General features: G+C 45.1%; 1 protein-coding gene and 1 pseudogene across 1 annotated transcript; both read right to left on the bottom strand.

Annotated features, from left to right (window-relative positions):
• Positions 1 to 365: 365 nt before the first annotated feature.
• On the bottom strand, positions 366 to 4,477 carry LOC131721220 (zona pellucida sperm-binding protein 3-like; annotated as a pseudogene).
• Positions 4,478 to 17,201: 12,724 nt separating this feature from the next.
• Positions 17,202 to 21,465, bottom strand: LOC131721215 (zona pellucida sperm-binding protein 3-like). Its single transcript, XM_059014639.1, has 10 exons — positions 21,373 to 21,465; positions 20,684 to 20,859; positions 20,224 to 20,330; positions 19,777 to 19,868; positions 19,369 to 19,549; positions 19,023 to 19,131; positions 18,732 to 18,823; positions 18,244 to 18,329; positions 17,780 to 17,893; positions 17,202 to 17,462 (listed from the first exon to the last, which is right to left on the bottom strand). The coding sequence occupies exons 1-10, from the start codon at positions 21,437 to 21,439 to the stop codon at positions 17,302 to 17,304; spliced, it is 1,185 nt and encodes a 394-aa protein (XP_058870622.1). The 5' UTR covers positions 21,440 to 21,465; the 3' UTR covers positions 17,202 to 17,301.
• Positions 21,466 to 27,986: the final 6,521 nt, after the last annotated feature.

Below are 27,986 nucleotides of genomic sequence, written 5' to 3'. Positions count from 1 at the left end.
ACTCAGGGGGTGAATACTTATGCAACCAACAAATGTCTTGTAACTTGTGTCAATAAAAAATATTTTACACCGTCAAAGTTAAGTGTTGTGTAAATCAAATGGTAAAAATACCAATTAAATCAAATTTTAAATTCCAGGTTGTAAAACTACAAAATGTGGAAAAGTCCAAGGGGGGTGACTACTTATGCAAGGCACTGTACTCTACTTGTTTTTGAAAGGGTTGCTACAGGAGCCATGTACCAATCCTGTTACTCAGTTCTGCAGTATGATCATTTGTCCAGCAGAAAGAGGTTAAATTCCCTTAAAACATCCACACACATTTAAGAAAGTTACTCCATGGCAGTAATCAGACAGACCAGAGGAGATTTCTCATGCAGACATTTTATTTCAGCATACAAAAGATGAAATCAGTATTGCTGTGCTGGCGAGCTGATGGAAACTGTGCCGACTGTTGTGTGCATTTCATCAGTGGGGTGCAGGAATGAGAAGCTCACTGCTGGACTTGGAGCAGAGTCTGGGATGATGCCACACGCACATGTAGTAGCCCAGAGACAGGGCTCCCAGGACAACCATCAGGAGCAAGGGAGCAGCCAGGACAGGCAGCCAGGCCAGAGCCTGCTGGGGTTCTGGAAGAGGAGAGCAGAAGGGATTAGGAACAGGAAGGGTTTCCAGTGCAGGCGTGGTCTTTACAGTGCCCAGGAGCAGCTTCAATAGGAGTCTGTTGCTTCAGGACCTGCAGGAAGGCACACTTGGGACCCTGTTGGTAAGGGTGGGCAAAGTCCCTGTGTTCCAATAATAGAAACATTTGAAGGTTTTGGCAGAACTGGTAACACACATCTTCAATCCTTCAGCAGAAAGTGTACTATAAAAAGATGAAGTCAGGGCCATGTTTATAAATGCAAGCCATGTGTACACAGGATTGTAGACTGCAGGCTCAACTTACCCTCCAGTGATAGAGCAGGGCTCCTCTGGTAGAATTCCTGGCTTCCAGCAGACAGCTCTTCAGGAAGGATCCTCAGGGGTCCCAGCACTGCAGTGTGTCTCAGTCCCTCTTCAGCTGCTCAGGAGAAAAGGGGAGCCTGGTTAGAAACAGGACCTGCTGCTGTACAGCAATGCCTCATGCAGTACCAGTCACTACAGCAGGGGGCAGACAGGCTAGATGAAACAACCCAAGCTTTGTGGCCAACACACCATTGAGCCGAGTACCAGCAAGAACAAGCAGCCTCTCCGGCTGGAAAGGGGGGGGGGGCAGGTCTGGTAACCAATACCGGAGGCACTGCACCCCTATTTGAGCATCATTTGTTGGCTGCCATACAACTAAAGTCAATCACCATTGCATTATAACCCAATTAAACCCTGCAGCTACCTGTGTATTTACAGCATATACAAATAACAGCATTTACCAGTGTCCCTCCTCTTCCTCTTATTGCAGTTGGACGTACAGCAGCTGCACACAGAGCTCTGACCAGGGTTATCCAGGAGCTCCCAGCTGCAATAAAACAGCACATTGAAACCAAGAACAGTGCAATAGACTTCTACTGGATAGAGCAGCAGAATGAATGTCCAATGACAGACACACTATATGAACATGTAGAAAGACAGGGGTGAACTATACATGCACAGAAAGTGCCACAATATACATTTAGAATAGTTTAGGACACTTTAGCACAAGTGGCTCCCCAGGGACTTGCACACACGCCTTGTTATCCCAGTTCCTGGTGACAGTGAAAGTGCATTTCAATTAAATTCTCCACACAACTGTAAGGAGGCACAGAACTGATGTTGTGCAGATCAAATGGAAGACACTAGACCTGGGTCCCTGCAGTGTTGGTTAACTGGACCTCACAGCCCTGAACTCCCCTGGAACAGAGAGCATACTCAGCAGTGTCCAGTCCTTACCTCCTGGATCTCTGGTTGAATGAACAAGCTTTCTTGGTGGGGTTACTGAGCTGGGCAGGGTCCCAGGCCAGCAGCTGGCAATGGATATAGACCTAGGAAAAATAAGGTCTTAAAATAAAAAGCAACTCACACTGAGCATTTGCTTCAGGTGCATTCAGATCATGAACATTGCTCTAGGACCTTGGAAGTGTACTTACAAAAGCATTACACACACTACAAGCACAGCATCAGATACTCACCAAGAATAACACCCCAGACATAAAATCATGGTAACTAGCTGCCCTGGGCCCTCCAATACAATCCATATTAACCCATCAGATACTCGCATCTGTATTCAGTTGTGTAAACTTGAAGGCCTGGACAACCAGACGGATCTCGGAGGTCTGGACTCTGGGCAGAAACCTGGAGCTAGCAGCCTGGCCATCTACAAAGCATCTGCAGGGAGAAAACGAGAGCACTGAGCAGGCACTTACCAGGACTGTGGACCACTAGGGTCTGAGGCCAAGGTAGTATTACAAGGACAAGGGCACAAGCATACTGCACCCCTTTTTCTGAGCGCCCCTTGTAAAAAAGGTGGCACAGTTTGCAAAGCAGGACTGCTGTGCGCCCAAGTGCACAACATTCAGATTTAAACTGTACATTTCCTATACAGCTTCCAGTGAATATCTACCCGTGGTTGGCGATGAGCGGGTAGGTCTGGCTTGAAGGGCTCAGCTGTGGAGTGCTGGCAGCGACACACTCTTCCACATAGACCATCAGCGGCATGTGGAATTGCTGCTTCACTGCGGCTGCGATGTTGATGGGGGACCCCAGGAAGAACAGACTGGAGGTGCGGGGGGCTGAGAATTCCTCTGAGACAAAGGAGGGGAGCATGAGAACAGTAATCCACCCAACTCCTCACTAGCCAGGACAGAGCAGCATAGACCAGCACCAGAGGAGTTAGCTGAGCATGTTCTACTGGACTGGAGGAAATGACCCAATGAGCAGCACAGGCTGCTGCCCGTGCCAGGTTAGTGTTGCACTGGATGCCTTTCTATCTATTAGACCAAGGGTACATTGCAGGACAGCAAACTCACCATTCATAATCCCCATTGTAAACTCCAGCTTTCCAAACCCAGAAGCATCCCCAAGTGCAGGGTTATACACTGGAGGAGTCCAGCCAGCAAGTCTGCAGAAGACACAGGTAGAGAGCTTTGGTTAGAGCAGCAACACATCAAAACAGTTTGTAAATCAGCAGAGGAATGCCTTTATGAAACTGAACTAAACCTATGGGGAGCACCAACTCTATAGAGGTGAATAGCAATTGCAACAGTTCCTTGAATGCATGAGAGGTCAAACGGAGGTCATTTTAAAATCAGGTTTCTCCACATGCTGGTCATGCTACAGTTCCCACTGGAAAAAAAACCAAGTCAGCTTGCAGCTGCACCAGTCACTGCTACCAAGAGGAGGCAGCAAAGGGAAGGGTTCAAGACCTACAAGTAGAGAAGACAGCTCCACAGTACTCACTTGGTGTAGGTGCACACAATAGCCTGAGTGAATGGAGTCTGGTAGAAGCCACTCTGGGTGGGCTGGTACGTCAGCACATTCATGTAACTGATGATGCTGGAATTAACCTGGGCAAAGAAATGGATGAAAGCAGTTTGAAAGCAAAATCCCATTTGTTCTCCACATTAAAAGCCAACAGTGTTTCCTATGGAGTGGACACTGCATACAGGCAGGCAAAGCGGTCATTGCCAGGAGTATTATGAGTACAGATGCAGTGGTCCATATATTTGTAGTATTACCCCAAGTGTAAATAAACGTAGTTTCTGGGTTAACAGTTCCAATATCCCGACTGCAATCAAGCAGCCCGGATTGGAACTGCACAGTGTTGTAGCTGCCGGTGGACGGAGAGCAGCTTCCCAATAGAAAGCCTTTGGGGTCCAGGGGAAGAGCCTGCCCAATGTTCAGCAACACTCACACTGACAGAGTCCACACCACAGACTACAGTCCCAGCTACAGGGGAGAGATTGAAACATTTCACACGGAACACAAGAACATCCAACACAGAACTAATCATTTTATTGTAAATGAGTGTTACAAACACAGGTAGAAACTAAACTTGTCCTTTTAGTGCAAAACTAGATACAAGGTGTACAAACTTTAGAGCTACTTGTAAATAAGCAATGCATTAGATCTTGTGTATGGATACATACTTACTCATAGTAGGTCTACTTGTGCAGTTTAATACAACTCGTGACTAAACGCCTCGTGGTTTAGAGTGTTTTTGTATAAGTAGAAAACTCCCCCGTCACCAGCAGTTTATATACTGCGCAATGAACTGACCAGCAACATTGTACTGGGGGTTGGAAAATACCAACTATGCAGCAAAAATACCACTTCTAAAAAAACAATTACATAAACGCAGAAGCCATAATGATCACTTAACAAATGAATTGGCCAGCATGTGTTTATCTAGTACACAGAGACCGGGTCCCCCCCTAACCCCACAATAGGTTCTTGATACTATACCGTCCTGTGTTGCTGCAAAGGGAATACAGCAAAGGGCCAGCAAAACACTGCTTAGAAATAACTCCATCGTGAAAACAGGACGATACTATTCCACCGCCGCCCGAGAGCTTTTATAGAGATATTCACACTAATTCATTAACAAGAAATGACCACTAACACCTGTGACTGTCCTGCGCGTTGACGCTTCTAAATTCCACGTGTACTGCAGAGCTCCGCGCGCTCAATAATGTGCATCAATTGTTGTGTTTTTAAATGCGCAGGATTTTTTTTTTAATCTTGAATTATTCATAATGTATTGTTACAGTAATCGCATTAATAAACAATGAGGAATGTAAATGCTCCTACGAGTATCTGTGGCTGTCACTACATTACATGTTCAGCGGATCCAGATATTTGTTGCCAGAACTGTTAGACGATCACGTACACATTTAGAAATACTGAAACGAACTAGCAGTTCTCAATATAGGACATGTGTGTCATTGAATTGACTTCGTTTCTTTTAGTATTTATAAATATACAACGACAGTATTGAGAGCTTTATTGTGATGGACACGTACACAGTTGAAAACTTGACTTATTTTTAGGAATACATTGTAAACATAGAGCGCGTTCGTTTCTCAGGAACGCGCGTGTGGAGTGCGGCAGTGCGGCGCTCTCGCTGGGAGTGAGGCAGTGCGGCGCTCTCGCTGGAGTTAGCGGTCACCTCGCCTGGTCAGTTCAGTAGTTTGAATTGCTAATAAAAGCCTCTGGACGGGGCTCAGCGCGTATCATCCTGTTTACGTCAGGGTCTCTTTCTGGAGCGGTGTTGTACTGTCGTTTTGTTGGGTTTCTCTTGCGGTACCAGAGGAAGGTATATTAATGGGTTGCATATGTACTGCTTTGAAACACAGTCTTTATAGTGTACATCTGTTTAATACAATAGAGTGCTCCGTCTATGTTCCTGTATTGCATATCGTATTTGTATAGTATGATTTATAATGGTGACTCGCAGTGTGTTGCTGGTTCTGTGCTGTAGTCCCTCTGTGGCTTCAGTTGTGCGGTTAGTTGGACGCTGTCTGTGTTCTAGATATATAGATGCTGATCAATGTCTTCATCTCTTCTTGGCAATGCTGACTCCTGCATTTATTAAAACATCATTCTATCTCAATCACAACGTGTTAATAGTAAAACGGACTTAATTAGTTTTTTTTCTTCTCTGTTGAACAACTAACTTGGCCAAGTCTTAATTTTTGATTTACAAGCAGAAGGTACAAACGAGATTGCGACGTGTTAACAAGCCACTAATCTTAAAGCTACTGTATAATGAAACGAAGTATTTAATGCTGGGCACTTTATGACAATCTTTCTGCATAACTGTAATTACATTAATAAAGGAGTCGCTTCTGCTTTGAAATGAAAGTGAGAACTACAATTTAATGGTTGGGGGTGGGGGGGGTCTGTCTGTAAAACCCCCTAAATACATTTCTAGCCTCAATACCTGTAAAAAAAAACTATGGGGTTTATTTGATCTCAACATTGGTGGGTTTAAATCATTCAATTTGATTTCTTTCTTTCATTTGGGATGTGTAAGTATTTAAATAGTGCAATAGCTGAAGTTTTTGCTGCTACCTTGTTTGCAACTGTTGCCTGTGCTGCAGTTCAGACTCTCTCCAATGATCTTTCAATATCTGGCCGTGCTGCAGTTCAGACTCTCTCCAATCATCTAGCTGCAGTTGCACCATGTGATGTGCTGCACAGGTACCAGCGCAGTATAAGATGATATCTGAACATCCTGAATCCATGTGCAGAAGGAGGGTATATCAATGTTAATTTGAGGTCTGACATTAAGATCTCTCTATATATGAATAGTCCTGTTTATTTCCACTAGAGCCAGCCTCACACTGACTGAATTGTGTTCCTTGTGAAGGGGTGTGAAATGTTTCACTCTCTCCCTGTAGCTGGGACTGTAGTCTGTGGCATGGAATCTGTCAGTGTGAGAGTGTTGCTGAACATTGGGCAGGCTCTTCCCCTGGACCCCAAAGGCTTTCTATTGGGAAGCTGCTCTCCGTCCACCAGCAGCTATAACACTATGCAGGTCCAATCCGGGCTGCAGCTATAACACTGTGCAGTTCCAATCCGGGCTGCAGCTACAACACTGTGCAGTTCCAATCTGGGCTGCTTGACTGCTGGTTTAAGTGCATGATAAGTGGTATCTAAAGCAAGCATCTTATTGTAAAGGGCGCACTGTCAGGATATTGTAAATGGTCACCCAGAAATTGCATTTCTTTATATGAAGGATAATTCTACAAATATATGGACCACTGCAGCTTTACCCATAATGCTCCTGGGAGAGTCCACTTTTGCATAACTGTTTGTACTTCTCTGGCTTGCAGCTCCCACTCCATAGGAAACACAACGTTGGCTTTAATGGGGAGAACAAATGGGTTTTTGCATTTATCCACTGCTGTGCCTAGGTTACTTCCAACATCACCAGTTACATGGATGTACTGTTGTGCCAGCCCACCCAGAGTGGCTTCTACCAGACTCCATTCACGCAGGCTATTGTGTGCACCTACACCAAGTGAGAACTGTGGAGCTGTCTTCTCTGCTTGTGGGTCTTGAACCCTTCACTTTGCTGCTCCCACTTGGCAGCAGTGACTGGTGCAGCTGCAATCTGGCTTTGTTATTGTTCCAGTGGAAGCTGTAGTATGACCAGCATGTGGGGAAACCTGAATAAAATGACTTCCTGTTACTCACTTTGACATCTCATACATTCTCAAGGAGCTGTTGCAATTGTTATTCACCTATATAGAGTTGGTGCTCCCAGATTTAGCTTAGTTGTATTATATAGCACAATTTTTTACTAACTTTTACCAGTGACCTTCTAGAGGCTTTGTATTTTTAAGATGTTTCAGGTGCAGTCCAAGCAGACTGACCGGAGCATCATTAGTACAGTATACCACACTGCTGGGCCCCCAAAAAATGTGGTGGAATCCCGTTTATTCATTTTATATGTTAGCCTTTAGGCGTAATTCGGGGGATGCCGTAGAAGGCTCTCTCCCACTATTTTTCTGATCGAGAATCATTTTCTTTAGTCTTACCTTCCCTCCATGGCGTCCTGCCTGGGAAGCGTCAGCCGATCTCTTCCGGGTGGAAGCTGATCCCGGTTCATCCTTATTTAGCATTTCCAGCCAACCACACAATACAGCGCTCGCCTCGTCAATTATTAGGGCATGGCCAGCGCTGCTGCACGTATGTTGTTGGCTGCCCATCCTGTCTATCTCTCTCTCTTTTCTACTTTAACCCAGTTTTTTTTTGGAGACTCCCAGACTGCGTGCTTACCTGGTAACCCTCTTACCATTCCAAAGCAAAAAAAACTGATCTTTATTTTCTTTTCTCGTTTTTTCGTTATAGTTTGTATGTAAAAAAGGATCTTTATTTTCTTTTCGTTTTTTCGTTATAGTTTGTATGTAAAAAAAAATCTTTTGTTGTTTGTTTCGAGCTTAATAACTGGCATACTGCCAGAAGGATCCAGCAAAATGGAAACTGCTTTCGGCTTCTTCTCGGGTGACAGTGACGAGCTTTCACCGAGTCAGCCCCAGCGCTCGGCTCGCTCTTCTCAGCACAGACACCAACCCCCACCGTCGCCAGAACCAAGCTTTTCATCAGTAAGACCTAAGTGTTCAACTCCGCTACCCCCTAAGACGCTGTCCTACAGCAGCTGAACGCAGCTGAAGCTCCTTAAAACCCTCTTTGAAAATGGGATTCCACTACCCACTGGAGCAAATAGAGAAGAATTATTTAAAATATACTACAACACAATCTCCAACTCCTGTTTTTCCTGCTTCAATCCCTCCTCAGCTGCTCGCCATTGATCTACCTTTCAATCAGTCTACAATCCCACTCCTCCCGATCAGGTAGCTTCCACAAGCCACTACACCCATCTATGCCCAAAAGCGGCTGCAGTTAGCTCCTCCAACACTGCACGCTTTTCTCGGTCGTTTCCTTCAACAGCTAATCATGCTCCTTCCTCCTCTCTTCGACCTATTCATGCTTCAGCCCCTCCTGATCCATCCACCTCTACAGACAAGCTTTTAACCGACAAATATGTAATAACTTCAACGAATCCTTTTGTAATAACATCAATTGGCGTTTTCTGCATACCTGCTCCTTCTGTGGAGATGCTCACGGCAAGTCTATCTGCCCTCTCAACCAGAAAAATGACATTCAACCCTATCCGTGTCATCTCCTGTCAACATTCCAGCACTGGCACATGCCCTCAGTCTTCATCCTGACCGTTATTTGTCAAGTATCTCCTCAACGGTCTCGAACACGGTTTTTTTACTGGATTATCAAGTCTCACTTCTTCTATCACCTGCAGCAATCTTCGGTCTGCTACTTCGGACCCTCAAGCCGTTTCATCTCTAATTAAGGCGGAGCTGGAGAAAGGTTTCATGTCTGGCCCCTTCGCAGCTCCTCCTTTTCCAGTCTTCAGGATTAACCCGATTGGCATCGCTAATCAAAAGATTTCAGAGAAAAAACTTCCTATAATTGATCTTTCAGCTCCTCGAGGCATCCCCACTAGCAGCATCAACAAACTCATCCCAGCAGACCTATTCTCGCTTCATTACATTACACTCTGCGATGCCATTAAATGTATCAAATCGGCAGGCCAAGGAGTTTGGCTTTCAAAAGCCGAAATTACCGATGCATTCAAAGTCATCCCAATCCACCCATCACTCCATCAGCTTGTCACATGGCTGGCTGAGTGATTACATCAGACCCAGGAAAGGAAACGCACACAGGACGGTGAAATGATGAAGGCGCTTGCCTGCGACGGTTTATTGTAAATAAAAAGTCTGTACAAAACAGAAAACACAGACTGAACAAACAAAACGGCGCGTTGGCCAAAGTAAATAGACAAACAAACAGAGGGGGGACAGACAAACAAACACAGTGAGTCTAAACAGTTATTATTATTATTATTATTATTATTCTTTTTATTCTCATCTATTTTACCTCCTCTCCACACTCGTTCTCCACTCACTGAACACACAACCCCGAGTGAGTGAAACGTGCACCTATATATACTGTTGTGCCAAGATTAAATTACTAATTAATTATTCACTTGAATCCCAGCACGTGAATTAATTATGTGCAACCTCGTGCTCACATATTATATACTTTAAATGCACGTGAAGTGATGTGCAATCCCGTGACTAAATACAATTATACATTTTAAATAACTTGTGCTGCACACACCCATTTATATCCCATGCAGCCATATCTATACACCAACATTAACACACCACAAGCAACATACAACATAGAAATGCACACAGGGGCGGGGCACACTGCCACACAGCTGTTCGGCATTTACTGGCAAGGTTCCTATTTTTTCGGAACCCTTTTAACTTTCGGCTGTCGTAGCAGTCCATAAATCTTTGGTTCTCTATCTGAGGCCGTCTGCTGGATATTGCTAAACTCATATCAAGTTCCATTTCTTCTCTATCTCCTCGACGACTTCCTGCTCGTATCTCCTCCGTCTCATCCTTCTGCCCAGAGCATCAACTACCTCAGATTTCTCTTCACCACCCTTGGGGTCCCTCTCTCTTCAGAAAAGACCATTGGCCCCACCACCTGCCTCGATTTCTTAGGCATTACTCTCGATACCATCAAGTTCGAAGCACGCCTTCCTCTCTCAAAGCTCAATCGCATCCGCCAACTGATCTCCTCATTCCAAGTCTCAAAATCAATATCAAAGTGCAATCTTCTTTCGCTCCTCTGCCACTTCAATTTTGCCATTCGCATCATCCCTCAATGGCGCACCTTCATCTCTCTTCTTCTTGCCTTGTCTACTACCTCTAACTCCCTGGACGCCTCAAACTTCATCCCAGATGAAGCTAGTAAGGATATCGAGATGTGAAGTTTACTCTTAAACAACTGGAATGGCCTTTCCCTCTTCTATGATGACCTCATCTCCGCCCCCGACTTACACCTATTCACCAATGCTTCCCATCTAGCCTTTGGCAGTATATTTGGGTCCCAGTGGTTCTGTAGCACCTGGCCCAATGAAATCGGCTCTCTTCCTCCGCAACTAAAATCCTCCTCTCTGCTGGAACTCTACCCCATTGTGATAGCCACCCTGCTCTGGAGCCACGACTGGCCAAGAAAATCCGTTCTTTTCCACAGCGACAATTCCGCTACAGTTCACATTATTAACTTAGGCCGTTCATCTTCTCCTATCATTATGCAGCTCCACCTTCGTCTAGTTTGGACATCAGTATCCAATAATGTCATCATTCAAGCGCGCCATTTCCCAGGGTCTCTTAATAAAGCTGCCGATGCTCTCTCTCGCCTGCAGATCCAGAAGTTCCGCAACCTGGTCCCGGGAGCAGACCCCAACCCTCGACTCAAACCACCCTTCAGCAAAACAATATTCAACTGAATAACTCTCTTTCCAGCCTCCTTCAATTAGCACGTGGATTCATGGAGTACGCTCTCGTCCCATCTACCCGTTCCTCCTACTCGACTGCCTGGTCTTCATTTACTCACTTTTGTGAGCAAAATCGATCTCTCATACCTCTTACAACCTACAGCACCTCCTTGCCTTCATCACTCATCTCCGGCTGTCTCTACGTCTACCCCTCTCCTCTATTAGATGCTACCTAGCGGACATTTGGTATCAATATCGCCTTCAATCTATCTCCTCTCCTCCTCTCTCGTCCGTACCAGAGATCTGCCTAACGCTCAGAGGAATAATAATAATAATAATAATAATAATAATAATAATAATAATAATAATAATAATTTATTTCTTAGGAGACGCCGCTTTCCAGGGCGACTTACAATTGTTACAAGATATCACATTCTTTTTACATACAGAAAAGCCTGCCCCCCTCCTCTCCATCAAGACAACACATCTCTACAAACCTTCTCCTTCGTCTCATCACCGCTCTCCAGCAAGGATGCTTCAACCCATTCAACGACATCATCATGGAAACCCTGTGCCTGACGGCCTTCTTTGGATTTCTCCGCTGTTCAGAATTCTCAACTCCATCAACTTCCAGCTTCCCAGCTCTAGGCCTCAAGCACTCCGATCTCTCTCAAATCCCCGGAAACCACTTTATCCTCCACATCAGATCTTCAAAAATGGACCAATTAAGCCAAGGTCAGTTTTTCAATTTTCTAAAATTAACTCTCTTCTGTGTCCTAGTTCTGCTCTGTCCAGATACCTTGCCTGCAGGATTCCATGTCTTCCGCCGGATCCCCTCTTCATCGACAGCTCCAGATGTATAGTTACGAGACACTGGTTCTCATCCCATCTATCCACCCTCTTGTCATGGATCGGTGTTTCTTCGAACTATTTCTCTCCCCATTAATTCCGGATTGGAGCAGCTACCTCCGCGGCCAGGGCAGGAATCAATTAACACTTGATTAAGTCTATGGGGTGCTGGACCTCTTCAGCTATTGAACTCTATATTACATCATCCTCTGCAGACATCGCCACAGCTCACCAAGCACTCATTAGCTTGCCCGGGGGGGCGCCCTTTCCTCCAGGCCCACCAGAGGTTTCCTCCCAGCACAGGGGGGGGGGGGTTTCCACTCCACAGTGCGGACGGCTTATAGGCATAGGTTGTTTACTAACATCTCTTGTCTTTTCTTATGGCTTTTGTCTATGTGTGCGGCTTGGAGATCTCTTTTCTATCCCACGGTGCGGTTCATGTGGGGAACTGGGGGTCCTCTTTTTGGGGGGAAGTGAGTCTCACTCCCATGGCTGTCCTGGTCGGCCTCTCGTCTCAACCACTGCTGCCCAGCTGTTCCACACCGGCCTGAGGGGACCCCCAGCCACATCCTATTCTTCTGCTGCTTATGTGCTAATCCTTCCAGGCCTCAACCTTGCTGTCCCATCTCCTCTCTTCCATTTCAGGTCCAGGACCATTTCAGCCCCCTCATGCAGTGGGCCGAATCTCCACCTGCCGAGCGCGCCCCGACCGAGGGGGGGCGGGGTTCTCTGTTTTCGTCTCTCCTAAACGGACCCGAGACACTTTTCTAAAGCTCTCCACACCACCCAGATGCCAGCTTAGCTGCCTGAGGATGCTGCACTGAGTTGCGAAGGATCTGTCCTTTTGTCCTGTTCGTCCCCTTCCTGTCTCTTGCTCCACTAAACGCCCAGCAGCCAGAGGATGCTGCCTGACCCGTCGAGAGTGAGAGTCAGATTTGTTGTATGTTATGTGTCTAAACTTTGCTCCTTTTCTCTCAATTTTACGTCACCTAGCAGTTGGAGGATGCTGTCTGACCCGGCGAGAAGGGACAACTCTTCGTCTACCCTATCGCCTCCTGCTATCAGTATCTAACCTCAATGTTACTAAGCACCATTCCCAAACTCCATCCATCAATCTCACCATCCCTCTCAAACTCGTCTCACTCTTATACTCTCAAAATCTTGCCCCCTCTCAAGCCTCGTAAGCAACCGGAGAAATCTTCTCAACTTGTCTCACTCTCAGTATCTCACTCCCAATTGCACCTCCTCTCAAGCCCTCGTAGGCAACCAGTGAATTGCTAATAAAAGCCTCTGGACGCGGCTCGACGAGTATCATCCTGTTTGCGTCATGGCTTCTTTCTGGAGCGGTGTTATACTGGTGTTTTACTGGGTGCCTCTTGGTGGAAGGTATAGTAACTGGTCTCGTTGTGTATGTACTGCATTGAAACAGAGTCTTTATATTGTACATCTGTTTAATACAATACATTTGTATTATTGTATTTTTTTCTGTATGTAAAGCGCTTTGAATTGTATTGTACATGAATTGCACTATATAAATGCTTATTATTATTATTATTATTATTATTATTATTATGGAAGTGGCATCTTTTCAATGTGTATCAAATCCCCTGTAAGCCCAGTTGTGCCATTTCCCTAGGATTATTTAAACAAGATAATGTTCTAATATTGATTACATTTGATAAAGCTCAACCTACCGAAGATTGTTAAAAAAAAATCTGTGTCCACTGTGCTTGTTTTTTAAGGGTTTCACCATCTGGGTTGTAAAAATGTGAGTAAAGTATTCTTGTCATGAAACAGAAAAAGTTTTATTTATTTTTTGTTAAGTATATAGAGTTTTTTTTTCTTGTAAAAAGATTAATTGATACAGCTCATCATTTGCAAACTGTATAATTCTCGTCTGTCAGACAGAAAGGTATGGGATCTGTGATGCGGTTGAATCCGGCACAAATGAGCCCTGCTGCTAGCATTGAAGAAAGAGAATCAAGGTGCTTCCTGAGGTAATAGTGCTGAAATGGGGTTTGAATCCCAGCTCCTCTACAGCAAACACTCTGCTGACACTCCAGCTGTTTGAACCCAGCAGAGGTGTAGACAGAAGACTGGAGTTGTTTAAAGAATCCATGTCCACTGCGGTCCGATTTGAACCAACACTATGGAAAATGACTGGAAGCTACAATCTGTCAACTTAAGAGGCTGAAACTTACCGTATATTTGCAGTTTGAACAAACAGGCTATGACATCATATGGAATGATGGTGATGCAATAATCCATGGAATACAATCCCAGTTCTTACCTGCGCAATCCATTGTTTCAGCAGATCATGTGAACAGGGGCTGCTAACACATTACCAACATGTAAGGAAAAACTGATGAAACCTGAAAAACAATATCAGTGAAGCCAAAAATATGTTTATTGGTGTAATACAAGAATAGAACTATTTGAAGAAAGCAGAGACACATGCTCTGGGTCACAGCGGATGGAATCTGTGCCCCAGATAATGGCTGCAATCACTTTTTAATAACATAGAACCCTCCCCTATAATGGCATCATTTGAGACCCTGCCCACTTAAACCTGTGTACGTTCTCCCACATTCCTTTGCGTCTGTAGATTCTTTGAGATTCTCCCATCCCCCCATGCTAGCAACCAAAACAGAGCAGAACAGAGACCCTTTCCACAAATGCCCATAAATGGTCATATCTGCTCTCAATCTAGTCAGACTGCATTCCAAAATACCCCACCTAAACTCTGTGCTCAATATCTCTCCATTGAATGTACCATACATAACAATGTATTACTATGGACTATCACATTTCCTTACAAACGTGGTCACCCAACACTTGCCCAATGCATCAACACTGATATTGCTGGCCAGTGTGACTGCTCTACTGTGCTGGACAGCTAAATCTAATTGAATGCTTTTCAAGATGGGAAAATTTCACACTTGTACTTTGTTTGAACAAAAGTTATTGTATTTCTTGCTCTTATTGTATTACTTGTAGTATAACAATTGAAATGTATTTGCTTATGATTGTAAGTTGCCCTGGATAAGGGCGTCTGCTAAGAAATGAATAATAATAATAATAAAATAAAAACCTGGAGACAAAACTTGTCAATAAACCACAGTTTTATAAAGCTAGGTTTAATGATCTTCAAAAACTACTTTAGTTTAATTGTGAGAAATATAGAACTACAGTGCCTTGCATAGTATTCACCCCCTTGGACTTTTCCACATTTTGTAGTGTTACAACCTGGAATTAAAATTGATTTAATTAGGATTTTTTGTCACTGATCTACACAAAACAGTCCGTAATATCAAAATTATTTACAAATAAAAAACTGAAAAGTCTTGATTGCATAAGTATTCACCCCCTTTGCTGTGACACCCCTAAATAAGCTCTGGTGCAACCAATTGCCTTCAGAAGTCACATAATTAGTTGAATGGAGTCCACCTGTGTACAATTCAAGTGTCACGTGATCTCAGATTAAATACACCTGTTTCTGGAAGGCCCCAGAATTTGTTAGAGAGCATATCTAAACAAACAGCATCATGAAGACCAAGGAGCTATCAAAACAAGTCCGGGATAAAGTTCTGGAGAATCACCAATCAGGGTTGGGTTATAAAAAAATATCCCAAACTTTAAACATCCCCCGGAGCACCGTTAAATGCATTATTAAAAAATGGAAAGAATATGGCACAACCACGACTCTGCCTAAAGAAAGCCGTCCACCACAACTCAGTGACCAGGTAAGGAGGGCAATAGTTAGGGAAACAATCAAGAAGCCAATGGTAACTCTAAAGGAGCTGGAGAGATCCACAGCTGAGATGGGAGAAACCGTCCATGGGACAACTATAACCCGGACGCTCCACAAAGCTGGGCTTTATGGAAGTGTGGCGAGAAGAAAGCCATTGCTGGAAAAAACCTGTATCAAATCCCGTTTGGATCTTGCCAAAAGGCATGTGGGAGACACAGCAAACATTTTGGAGACTGTGACAGGATGCGAGTGATGAGGTGCGATAAATACAATGTGCAAACCAGATTCTCCCAAAATGTCTGTGATTTATTAATAAAGTATAAGAAACAAAATAACAAAAATAACAAAAGAAAAACACTCCTAATCCACAATCCTCTGTGCACGAAAACTGTGCTCTGTTATTCCGGGGATTGTGGTGAGTGGTTGGTGCCATGCTGTGAGGGAAGTGCTCCGGGGATTGTGCTGGCTCAGTGGCTGCAGCCCCTCGCTTCTACTCCTCCGCTGTAAAGACAAACACAGACAGCACGTAACACAAAACAAAACGAGAACAGCTCCGGCTGGTGGCTCATTTCTCTCAGCGCAAAAGCCCAGGTACTGACGTAGCTGCTTCCCATTTGTACCCAGCAAACTCCTCCCTGCAGTCATCGCATAGCCATGGTTTCTCCAATAGAGGGCTGCCACGCAGCTGACTGCAATGGAATCGTCCAGAGTAGTTGCAGCTACGCGCCCATCCTAATATGGTCACCTTCCGTTTTCCACCTACCACCGAGGTGGCAAATCTAGGAGGCAGCTTACCTTCCCCCTTACACAGCACCCTTTCTAGTTGGGAGGGAGATTTACAGCATTGATCCTTTCTCTCTATCACAGAGACACAGCAAACATGTGGAAAATGGTTCTCTAGTCTGAGGAGACCAAAATTGAACTTTTTAACCTTAGCGCAAAATGCTATGTGTGGCGCAAAGCCAACACTGGTCATCACCCTGAGAAAACCATCCCCACGGTGAAGCATGGTGGTGGCAGCATCATGTTATGGGGATGCTTTTCATTGGCAGGGACTGGGAAACTGGTCAGGATTGAGAGCAAGATGGATAGAGCCAAATACAGAGAAATTCTATAGAAAACCCTGTTTCAGTCTGCAAGAGACCTGGGGCAGAGGTTCACCTTCCAGCAGGACAATGACCCTAAACACACAGCCAAAGCTACACTGGAATGGTTTAAAAACAAGAACTTGACTGTCTCAGAATGTCCCAGTCAAAGCCCAGACCTCAATTCAATTGACAATCTGCAGCAAAACTTGAAAATTGCTGTTCACCAACATGACAGAACTTGAGCAATTTTGCCAAGAAGAATGTGGAAAGCTGTTAAGACTTACCCAAAATGACTCACAGCTGTAATTGCTACCAAGTAATTCACTCAGAGGGTGAATACTTATGCAACCAACAAATGTCTTGTAACTTGTGTCAATAAAAAATATTTTACACCGTCAAAGTTAAGTGTTGTGTAAATCAAATGGTAAAAATACCAATTAAATCAAATTTTAAATTCCAGGTTGTAAAACTACAAAATGTGGAAAAGTCCAAGGGGGGTGACTACTTATGCAAGGCACTGTACTCTACTTGTTTTTGAAAGGGTTGCTACAGGAGCCATGTACCAATCCTGTTACTCAGTTCTGCAGTATGATCATTTGTCCAGCAGAAAGAGGTTAAATTCCCTTAAAACATCCACACACATTTAAGAAAGTTACTCCATGGCAGTAATCAGACAGACCAGAGGAGATTTCTCATGCAGACATTTTATTTCAGCATACAAAAGATGAAATCAGTATTGCTGTGCTGGCGAGCTGATGGAAACTGTGCCGACTGTTGTGTGCATTTCATCAGTGGGGTGCAGGAATGAGAAGCTCACTGCTGGACTTGGAGCAGAGTCTGGGATGATGCCACACGCACATGTAGTAGCCCAGAGACAGGGCTCCCAGGACAACCATCAGGAGCAAGGGAGCAGCCAGGACAGGCAGCCAGGCCAGAGCCTGCTGGGGTTCTGGAAGAGGAGAGCAGAAGGGATTAGGAACAGGAAGGGTTTCCAGTGCAGGCGTGGTCTTTACAGTGCCCAGGAGCAGCGTCAATAGGAGTCTGTTGCTTCAGGACCTGCAGGAAGGCACACTTGGGACCCTGTTGGTAAGGGTGGGCAAAGTCCCTGTGTTCCAATAATAGAAACATTTGAAGGTTTTGGCAGAACTGGTAACACACATCTTCAATCCTTCAGCAGAAAGTGTACTATAAAAAGATGAAGTCAGGGCCATGTTTATAAATGCAAGCCATGTGTACACAGGATTGTAGACTGCAGGCTCAACTTACCCTCCAGTGATAGAGCAGGGCTCCTCTGGTAGAATTCCTGGCTTCCAGCAGACAGCTCTTCAGGAAGGATCCTCAGGGGTCCCAGCACTGCAGTGTGTCTCAGTCCCTCTTCAGCTGCTCAGGAGAAAAGGGGAGCCTGGTTAGAAACAGGACCTGCTGCTGTACAGCAATGCCTCATGCAGTACCAGTCACTACAGCAGGGGGCAGACTGAGGCTAGATGAAACAACCCAAGCTTTGTGGCCAACACACCATTGAGCCGAGTACCAGCACGAACAAGCAGCCTCTCTGGCTGGAAGGGGGAAGGAGTCAGGTCTTTAGTAACGGATACCCGAGGCGCTGCACCCCTATTTGAGCATCATTTGTTGGCTGCCATACAATTAAAGTCAGTCACCATTGCATTATAACCCAATTAAACCCTGCAGCTACCTGTGTATTTACAGCATATACAAATAGCAGCATTTACCAGTGTCCCTCCTCTTCCTCTTATTGCAGTTGGAGGTACAGCAGCGGCACACAGAGCTCTGACCAGGGTTATCCAGGAGCTCCCAGCTGCAATAACAGGACATTTAAATCAAGAACAGTGCAATAGACTTCTACTGGATAGAGCAGCAGAATGGATGTCCAATGACAGACACACTATATGAACATGTATAGTTCACCCCTGCATTTCTACATGCACAGAAAGTGCCACAATATACATTTAGAATAGTTTAGGACACTTTAGCACAAGTGGCTCCCCAGGGACTTGCACACACGCCTCGTTATCCCAGTTCCTGGTGACAGTGAAAGTGCATTTCAATTAAATTCTTCACATAACTAAGGAGGCACAGAATTGATGTTATTCAGATCAAAAGATACTAGTCCTGGATCTCTGCAGTGTTGGTTAACTGGACCTCACAGCCCTGAACTCCCCTGGAACAGAGAGCAGACTCAGCAGTGTCCAGTCCTTACCTCCTGGATCTCTGGTTGAATGAACAGGCTTTCTTGGTGGGGTTACTGAACTGGGCAGGGTCCCAGGCCAGCAACTGACAATGGATATAGACCTAGGAAATTTTAAAATAAAAAACAACTCAGATCATGAACATTGCTCTAAGACCTTGGAAGTGTACTTACAAAAGCATTACACACACTACAAGCACAGCATCAAATACTCACCAAGAAAAACACCCCAGGCATAAAATCACGGTAACTAGCTGCCCTGTGCCCTCCAATACAATCCATATTAACCCATCAGATACTCACATCTGTATTCAGTTGTGTAAACTTGAAGGCCTGGACAACAAGACGGATCTCGGAAGTCTGGACTCTGGGCAGAAACCTGGAGCTAGCAGCCTGGCTGTCTACAAAGCATCTGCAGGGAGAAATGAGCACTGAGCAGGAGCAGGCACTTGCCAGGACTGGGGACCACTAGGGTCTGAGGCCAAAGTAGTATTACAAGGACAAGTGCACAAGCATACTGCACCCCTTTTTCTGAGCGCCCCTTGTAAAAAGGTGGCACAGTTTGCAAAGCAGGACTGCTGTGCTTCCAAGTGCTAAACATTCAGATTTAAACTGTACATTTCCTATACAGCTTCCAGTGAATACCTACCCGTGGTTGGCGATGAGCGGGTAGGTCTGGCTTGAAGGGCTCAGCTGTGGAGTGCTGGCAGCGACACACTCTTCCACGTAGACCATCAGCGGCATGTGAAATTGCTGCTTCACTGCGGCTGCGATGTTGATGGGGGACCCCAGGAAGAACAGACTGGAGGTGCGGGGGGCTGAGAATTCCTCTGAGACAAAGGAGGGGAGCATGAGAACAGTAATCCACCCAACTCCTCACTAGCCAGGACAGAGCAGCATTGACCAGCACCAGAGGAATTAGCTGAGCATGTTCTACTGGACTGGAGGAAATGACCCAATGAGCAGCACAGGCTGCTGCCCCTGCCAGGTTAGTGTTGCACTGGATGCCTTTTCTAAACTAATAGACCAAGGGTACATTGCAGGACAGCAAACTCACCATTCATAAACCCCATTGTAAACTCCAGCTTCCCAAACCCAGAAGCATCCCCAAGTGCAGGGTTATACACTGGAGGAGTCCAGCCAGCAAGTCTGCAGAAGACACAGGTAGAGAGCTTTGGTTAGAGCAGCAACACATCAAAACAGTTTGTAAATCCGCAGAGGAATGCCTTTATGAAACTGAACTAAACCTATGGGGAGCACCAACTCTATAGAGGTGAATAGCAATTGCAACAGTTCCTTGAATGCATGAGAGGTCAAAGGGAGTAAAAGCCACTCATTAGGGAGGTCATTTTAAATCAGGTTTCTCCACATGCTGGTCATGCTACAGTTCCCCAATGGAAAAAAAAGTCAGCTTGCAGCTGCACCAATCACTGCTACCAAGAGGAGGCAGCAAAGGGAAGGGTTCAAGACCTACAAGTAGAGAAATCAGCTCCACAGTACTCACTTGGTGTAGGTGCACACAATAGCCTGAGTGAATGGAGTCTGGTAGAAGCCACTCTGGGTGGGCTGGTACGTCAGCACATTCATGTAACTGATGATGCTGGAAGTAACCTGGGCAAAGAAATGGATGAAAGACCACAGCAGTTTAAAAGCAAAATCCCATTTGTTCTCCCCATTAAAAGCCAACAATGTTTCCTATGGAGTGGACACTGCATACAGGCAGGCAAAGTAGTCATTGCCAGGAGCATTATGAGTACAGCTGCAGTGGTCCATATATTTGTAGTATTACCCTAAGTGTAAATAAACGTAGTTTCTGGGTTAACAGTTCCAATATCAGTGAGCCCGTTACAGAACATAAAGCTGGGAAGCCAGAGGGATGAAAAGGAGAAACCATCTTCATGTGGAAAAGAAATGAATGGGAGCCTGAACTGGAAATACTAGAGAAAGAATGAGCGGCCACTTACCATGCGCATAAACCTGCAGTCAAGCAGCCCGGATTGGAACTGCACAGTGTTGTAGCTGCCGGTGGACGGAGAGCAGCTTCCCAATAGAAAGCCTTTGGGGTCCAGGGGAAGAGCCTGCCCAATGTTCAGCAACACTCTCACACTGACAGAGTCCACACCACAGACTACAGTCCCAGCTACAGGGGAGAGATTGAAACATTTCACACGGAACACAAGAACATCCAACACAGAACTAATAACTATTGTAAATGAGTGTTACAAACACAGGTAGAAACTAAACTTGTCCTTTTAGTGCAAAACTAGATACAAGGTGTACAAACTTTAGAGCTACTTGTAATTAAGCAATGCATTAGATCTTGTGTATGGATACATACTTACTCATAGTAGGTCTACTTGTGCAGTTTAATACAACTCGTGACTAAACGCTTAGTGGTTTAGAGTGTTTTTGTATAAGTAGAAAACTCCCCCGTCACCAGCAGTTTATACACTGCGCAATGAACTGACCAGCAACATTGTACTGGGAGTGGAAAAGAAACTATGCAGCAAAAATACCACTTCTAAAAAAACAATTACATAAACGCAGAAGCCATAATGATCACTTAACAAATGAATTGGCCAGCATGTGTTTATCTAGTACACAGAGACCGGGTCCCCCCCCCTAACCCCACAATAGGTTCTTGATACTATACCGTCCTGTGGTGCTGCAAAGGGAATACAGCAAAGGGCCAGCAAAACACTGCTCAGAAATAACTCCATCGTGAAAACAGGACGATACTATTCCACCGCCGCCCGAGAGCTTTTATAGAGATATTCACACTAATTCATTAACAAGAAATGACCACTAACACCTGTGACTGTCCTGCGCGTTGACGCTTCTAAATTCCACGTGTACTGCAGAGCTCAGCGCGCTCAATAATGTGCATCAATTGTTGTGTTTTTAAATGCGCAGGTTTTTTTTTTAAATCTTGAATTATTCATAATGTATTGTTACAGTAATCGCATTAATAAACAATGATGAATGTAAATGCTCCTACGAGTATCTGTGGCTGTCACTACATTAGATGTTCAGCGGATCCAGATATTTGTTGCCAGAACTGTTAGACGATCACGTACACATTTAGAAATACTGAAACGAACTAGCAGTTCTCAATATAGGACATGTGTGTCATTGAATTGACTTCGTTTCTTTTAGTATTTATAAATATACAACGACAGTATTGAGAGCTTTATTGTGATGGACACGTACACGGTTGAAAACTTGACTTATTTTTAGAAATACATTGTAAACACAGAGCGCGTTCGTTTTTACAATGTACTCAGGAATGCGCGAGTGGAGTGCGGCAGTGCGGCGCTCTCGCTGGGAGTGTGGCAGTGCAGCGCTCTCGCTGGTGTTAGCGGTAACCTCGCCTGGTCAGTTCAGTAGTTTGAAAATGCTAATAAAACCCTCTGGACGGGGCTCAGCGCGTATCATCCTGTTTGCGTCATGGCTTCTTTCTAGAGCGGTGTTGTACTGGTGTTTTGCTGGGTGCCTCTTGCGGTACCAGAGGAAGGTATATTAATGGGTTGCATATGTTCTGCATTCAAACACAGTCTTTATAGTGTACATCTGTTTAATTCAATAGAGTGCTCCGTCTATGTTCCTGTATTGCATATCGTATTTGTATAGTATGATTTATAATGGTGACTCGCAGTGTGTTGCTGGTTCTGTGTTGTAGTCCCTCTGTGGCTTCAGTTGTGCGGTTAGTTGGACGCTGTCTGTGTTCTAGATATATAGATGCTGGTCAATGTCTTCATCACTTCTTGGCAATGCTGACTCCTGCATTTTTTAAAACATCATTGCATCTCAATCACAACGTGTTAATAGTATAACGGACTTAATTAGTTTTTTTCTTCTCTGTTGAACAACTAACTTGGCCAAGTCTTAATTTTTGATTTACAAGCAGAAGGTACAAACGAGATTGCGACGTGTTAACAAACTACTAATCTTAAAGCTACTGTATAATGAAACGAAGTATTTAATGCTGGGCACTTTATGACAATCTTTCTGCATGACTGTAATTACATTAATAAAGGAGTCGCTTCTGCTTTGAAATGAAAGTGAGAACTACATGATTTCCATTACACGAGAGTAGATGTTAAAACTTCATGCTGATTTGAACTCGGCTCTCGCCAAGATAAGCACCAACTAAGACGTAGCTTTACAGTAAACTAATGTGATCCATATGCGTCTCCATCCATTTACGTTTCCTTCCATGTGATGATGTAGATATCCTTCTGTCTGGTGTTAATGGCTGAAGTGTAATGCTGGCTCCAGGGATCAGCTTATTTTGCCTCCCTGGCGCATCAGCACACACAACGGCTGCGATGCTGGCTCCGGGGATCAACCAAAGTGCGGCCTCCCCAGCGCATCAGCATGACAACCGTCTGGATTGAGCTAAGTAGGGTACATCTCTGGGGTTTTCAAGTGGGCACCTTCCATCCTCAGTGTTTCGTCGACTAGCCCACAACACCTCAAGAGGGCTCGACGGTGATTCTGGCGTCCCAGCATCACCCCCCTCCGTCCCCCACTCAACTCAGCCCAGCTTACTTACCTGTCCCCAGCCAGAATCTTTCCGTCTCAACCACAGCCAGTTGCTGCTCCTCTCTGCTGCTTCAGATAAGTTCTTCACTGTGCGACGCAACTCTTGGCCACTGAATCCGACGTCTCTGAGAAACCGGGTTGTAGAGTGTGCCACAAATCCTCGACAACCCACTTCCACTGGGTAAACCCGGACTCTCCATCCTCGCTGTTCCGCTTCAGTGGCTAGTTGAGCATACCGCAGTTTCTTCCTCTCATACGCCTCATCTACAGCATCCTCCCATGGCACTGTTAACTCTACCAGGTGAACAAGGCGTGCTGATCCAGACCACAAGACAATATCTGGTCGAAGGTTAGTGGTGGCAATCTCAGGTGGAAAAATAAGCCGTTGACCAACATCTGCCAGCATATTCCAGTCTCTAGCAGCTTCCAGTTGTCCTGGGCGAGGATTGGTTTTAACATCTTTTCTTGGTGGTTGCTCTCCTGGGCGGAGGAATGTTGTCTTTTGTGTGTAATGTTTTGATGGAACAGGTGGCAACTTATTGGTCATGTTACGCTTGTCTTCCAATGCTAAGGCCAAACATCGCAGCACCTGGTCATGGCGCCAAGTAAACCGTCCTTGGCTAAGAGCCACCTTACATCCTGTCAAAATGTGCCTCAATGTTGCAGGTGATGAACACAAAGGACATGAGGGATCCTCTCCTACCCAGAGGTTTAGGTTCTGTGGTGATGGGAGAACATCATATGTTGACCTGATGAGGAAACTGATCCTGCTCTGTTCCATTGACCATAGGTCTTGCCAGCCAATCTTGCGTTGTTCCACACTCTCCCATCTCATCCATTCTCCCTGTTTGGCCTGGGAAATGGCCTTTATACACCTCATCCTCTCCTCCTGCTTTTGCACCTCGTTGACTACCAGCTTCCTTCTTTGAGCTGGGGCTGCCTTGTGCCATGTAGGAGGTACAATTTAATGGTTGGGGGGGGGGGGGGGGTCTGTCTGTAAAACCCCCTAAATACATTTCTAGTCTCAATACCTGTAAAAAAAAACTATGGGGTTTATTTGATCTCAACATTGGTGGGTTTAAATCATTCAATTTGATTTATTTCTTTCATTTGGGATGTGTAAGTATTTAAATAGTGCAATAGCTGAAGTTGTTGCTGCTACCTTGTTTGCAACTGTTGCCTGTGCTGCAGTTCAGACTTTCTCCAATGATCTTTCAATATCAGGCCGTGCTGCAGTTCAAACTCTCTCCAATCATCTAGCTGCAGTTGCACCATGTGATGTGCTGCACAGGTACCAGCGCAGTATAAGATGATATCTGAACATCATGAATCCATGTGCAGAAGGAGGGTATATCAATGTTAATTTGAGGTCTGACATTAAGATCTCTCTATATATGAATAGTCCTGTTAATTTCCACTAGAGCCAGCCTCACACTGACTGAATTGTGTTCCTTGTGAAGGGGTGTGAAATGTTTCACTCTCTCCCTGTACCTGGGACTGTAGTCTGTGGTGTGGACTCTGTCAGTGTGAGAGTGTTGCTGAACATTGGGCAGGCTCTTCCCCTGGACCCCAAAGGCTTTCTATTGGGAAGCTGCTCTCCGTCCACCGGCAGCTATAACACTGTGCAGTTCCAATCCAGGCTTCAGCTATAACACTGTGCAGTTCCAATCCGGACTGCAGCTATAACACTGTGCAGTTCCAATCCGGGCTGCAGCTATAACACTGTGCAGTTCCAATCCGAGCTGCAGCTATAACACTGTGCAGTTCCAATCCGTGCTGCAGCTATAACACTGTGCAGTTCCAATCCGGGCTGCAGCTATAACACTGTGCAGTTCCAATTTGGGCTGCAGCTATAACACTGTGCAGTTCCAATCCGAGCTGCAGCTATAACACTGTGCAGTTCCAATCCGAGCTGCAGCTATAACACTGTGCAGTTCCAATCCGGGCTGCAGCTATAACACTGTGCAGTTCCAATCTGGGCTGCTTGACTGCAGGTTTATGCGCATGATAAGTGGCATCTAAAGCAAGCCTCTCATTGTAAAGTGCGCACTGTCAGGATATTGTAAATGGTCACCCAGAAATTGCATTTCTTTATACGAAGGATAATTCTACAAATATATGCACCACTGCAGCTGTACCCATAATGCTCCTGGGAGAGTCCACTTTTGCATAACTGTTTGTACTTCTCTGGCTTGCAGCTCCCACTCCATAGGAAACACAACGTTGGCTTTAATGGGGAGAACAAATGGGTTTTTGCATTTATCCACTGCTGTGCCTAGGTTACTTCCAACATCACCAGTTACATGGATGTACTGTTGTGCCAGCCCACCCAGACTGGCTTCTACCAGACTCCATTCACGCAGGCTATTGTGTGCACCTACACCAAGTGAGAACTGTGGAGCTGTCTTCTCTGCTTGTGGGTCTTGAACCCTTCACTTTGCTGCTCCCTCTTGGCAGCAGTGACTGGTGCAGCTGCAAGCTGGCTTTGTTATTGTTCCAGTGGAAGCTGTAGTATGACCAGCATGTGGGGAAACCTGAATAAAATGACTTCCTGTTACTCCCTTTGACATCTCATACATTCTCAAGGAGCTGTTGCAATTGTTATTCACCTATATAGAGTTGGTGCTCCCAGATTTAGCTTAGTTGTATTATATAGCGCAATTTTTTACTAACTTTTACCAGTGACCTTCTAGAGGCTTTGTATTTTTAAGATGTTTCAGGTGCAGTCCAAGCAGACTGACCGGAGCATCATTAGTACAGTATACCACACTGTGCTCGGCTTTGTGTGGCAGCTGATACACAAAAAATGTGGTGGAATCCCGTTTATTCATTTTATATGTTAGCCTTTAGGCGTAAATCGGGGGATGCAGTAGAGGACTCTCTCTCGCTTTGCGCTGCTTTTTTCTGATCATTTTCTTTAGTCTTACCTTCCCTCCATGGTGTCCTGCCCGGGAAGCGTCCTCCGATCTCTTCCGGGTGGAAGCTGATCCCGGTTCAGCCTTATTTAGCATTTCCAGCCAACCACACAATGCAGCACTTGCCTCGTCAATTATTAGGGCATGGCCAGCGCTGCTCCACGTATGTTGTTGGCTGCCCATCCTGTCTATCTCTCTCTGTTTTCTACTTTAACCCAGTTTTTTTGGAGACTCCCAAACTGCGTGCTTACCTGGTAACCCGCTTACCGTTCCAAAGCAAAAAAAACTGATCTTTATTTTCTCTTCTCGTTTTTCGTTATAGTTTGTATGTAAAAAAGGGATCTTTATTTTCTTTTCGTTTTTTTGTTATAGTTTGTATGTAAAAAAAAAATCTTTTGTTGTTTGTTTCGAGCTTAATAACTGGCACACTGCCAGAAGGATCCAGCCAGATGGAAACTGCTTTCGGCTTCTTCTCGGGTGACAGTGACGAGCTTTCACCGGGTCAGCCCCAGCGCTAGGCTCGCTCTTCTCAGCACAGGCACCAGAACCAAGCTTTTCATTAGCAAGACCTAAGCTTTCAACTCCTCTACCCCCTAAGCCGCTGTCCTACAGCAGCCGGATGCAGCTGAAGCTTCTTAAAACCCTTTTTGAAAATGGGATTCTACTACGCACTGGAGCGGATAGAGAAGAATTATTTAAAATATACTACAACACAATCTCCAACTCCTGTCTTTCCTGCTTCAAAAAAGAAATGTGTCTCACTCCCTCGACAACATTCAGCTACTGAAGTGCCTATCCCCCCTCAGCTGCTCGCCATTGATCTACCTTTCAATCAGGCTACAATCCCACTCCTCCCGATCAGGCAGCCTCACATATCAGCACTGGCCTTTTTTGCTTACCGGGATGTTTTATGCAATGTTTTTCCCACATCGAAGAGAAGAATTAGACCACTACATGGCCTATATCATTGAACTGTCTGTCCGCTATGGGGGTACCATGTTCTACAATTACCATAAAAGCTTTTCCACAAAAGCAGCAGTAATAATGGGAACCACCAACAAAGCCGTTAACTAGGCAAAACCTGACATCGACCTGTTCCACAGGATATTTAGGGGCCTTAGAGTGTATGCTTGCATTGTATGCGCTTCCACAAGCCACTCCACCCAGCGGCTGCAGTTAGCGCCTCCAACACTGCACGCTTTTCTCGGCCGTTTCCTTCTACAGCTAATCTCGCTCCTTCCTCTTCTCTTCAACCTATTCATGCTTCAGCCCCTTCCGATCCATCCACCTCTACAGACAAGCTTGGGTGGTCCATTCAATTTTCTGGTAACCGACAAATATGTAATAACTTCAATGAATCCTTTTGTAATAACATCAATTGGCGTTTTCTGCATACCTGCTCCTTCTGTGGAGATGCTCACGGCAAGTCTATCTGCCCTCTCAACCAGAAAAATGACATTCAGCTCTATCCGTGTCATCTCCTGTCAACATTCCAGCGCTGGCAGATGCCCTCAGTCTTCATGCCGACTGTTATTTGTCAAGTATCTCCTCAACGGTCTCGAACACGGTTTTTCTACTGGATTATCAAGTCTCACTTCTTCTATCACCTGCAGCAATCTTCGGTCTGCTACTTCGGACCCTCAAGCTGTTTCATCTCTAATTAAGGCGGAGCTGGAGAAAGGTTTCATGTCTGGCCCCTTCGCAGCTCCTCCTTTTCCAGTCTTCAGGATTAACCCGATTGGCATCGCTAATCAAAAGATTTCAGGGAAAAACTTCCTATAATTGATCTTTCAGCTCCTCGAGGCAT

This window comes from Acipenser ruthenus, chromosome 48 (assembly GCF_902713425.1).
Source record: "Acipenser ruthenus chromosome 48, fAciRut3.2 maternal haplotype, whole genome shotgun sequence".
Lineage (NCBI taxonomy): Eukaryota > Metazoa > Chordata > Actinopteri > Acipenseriformes > Acipenseridae > Acipenser > Acipenser ruthenus.
Note: the sequence above shows the minus strand (reverse complement) of the source record. Positions and strands in the feature narration are given on the sequence as shown.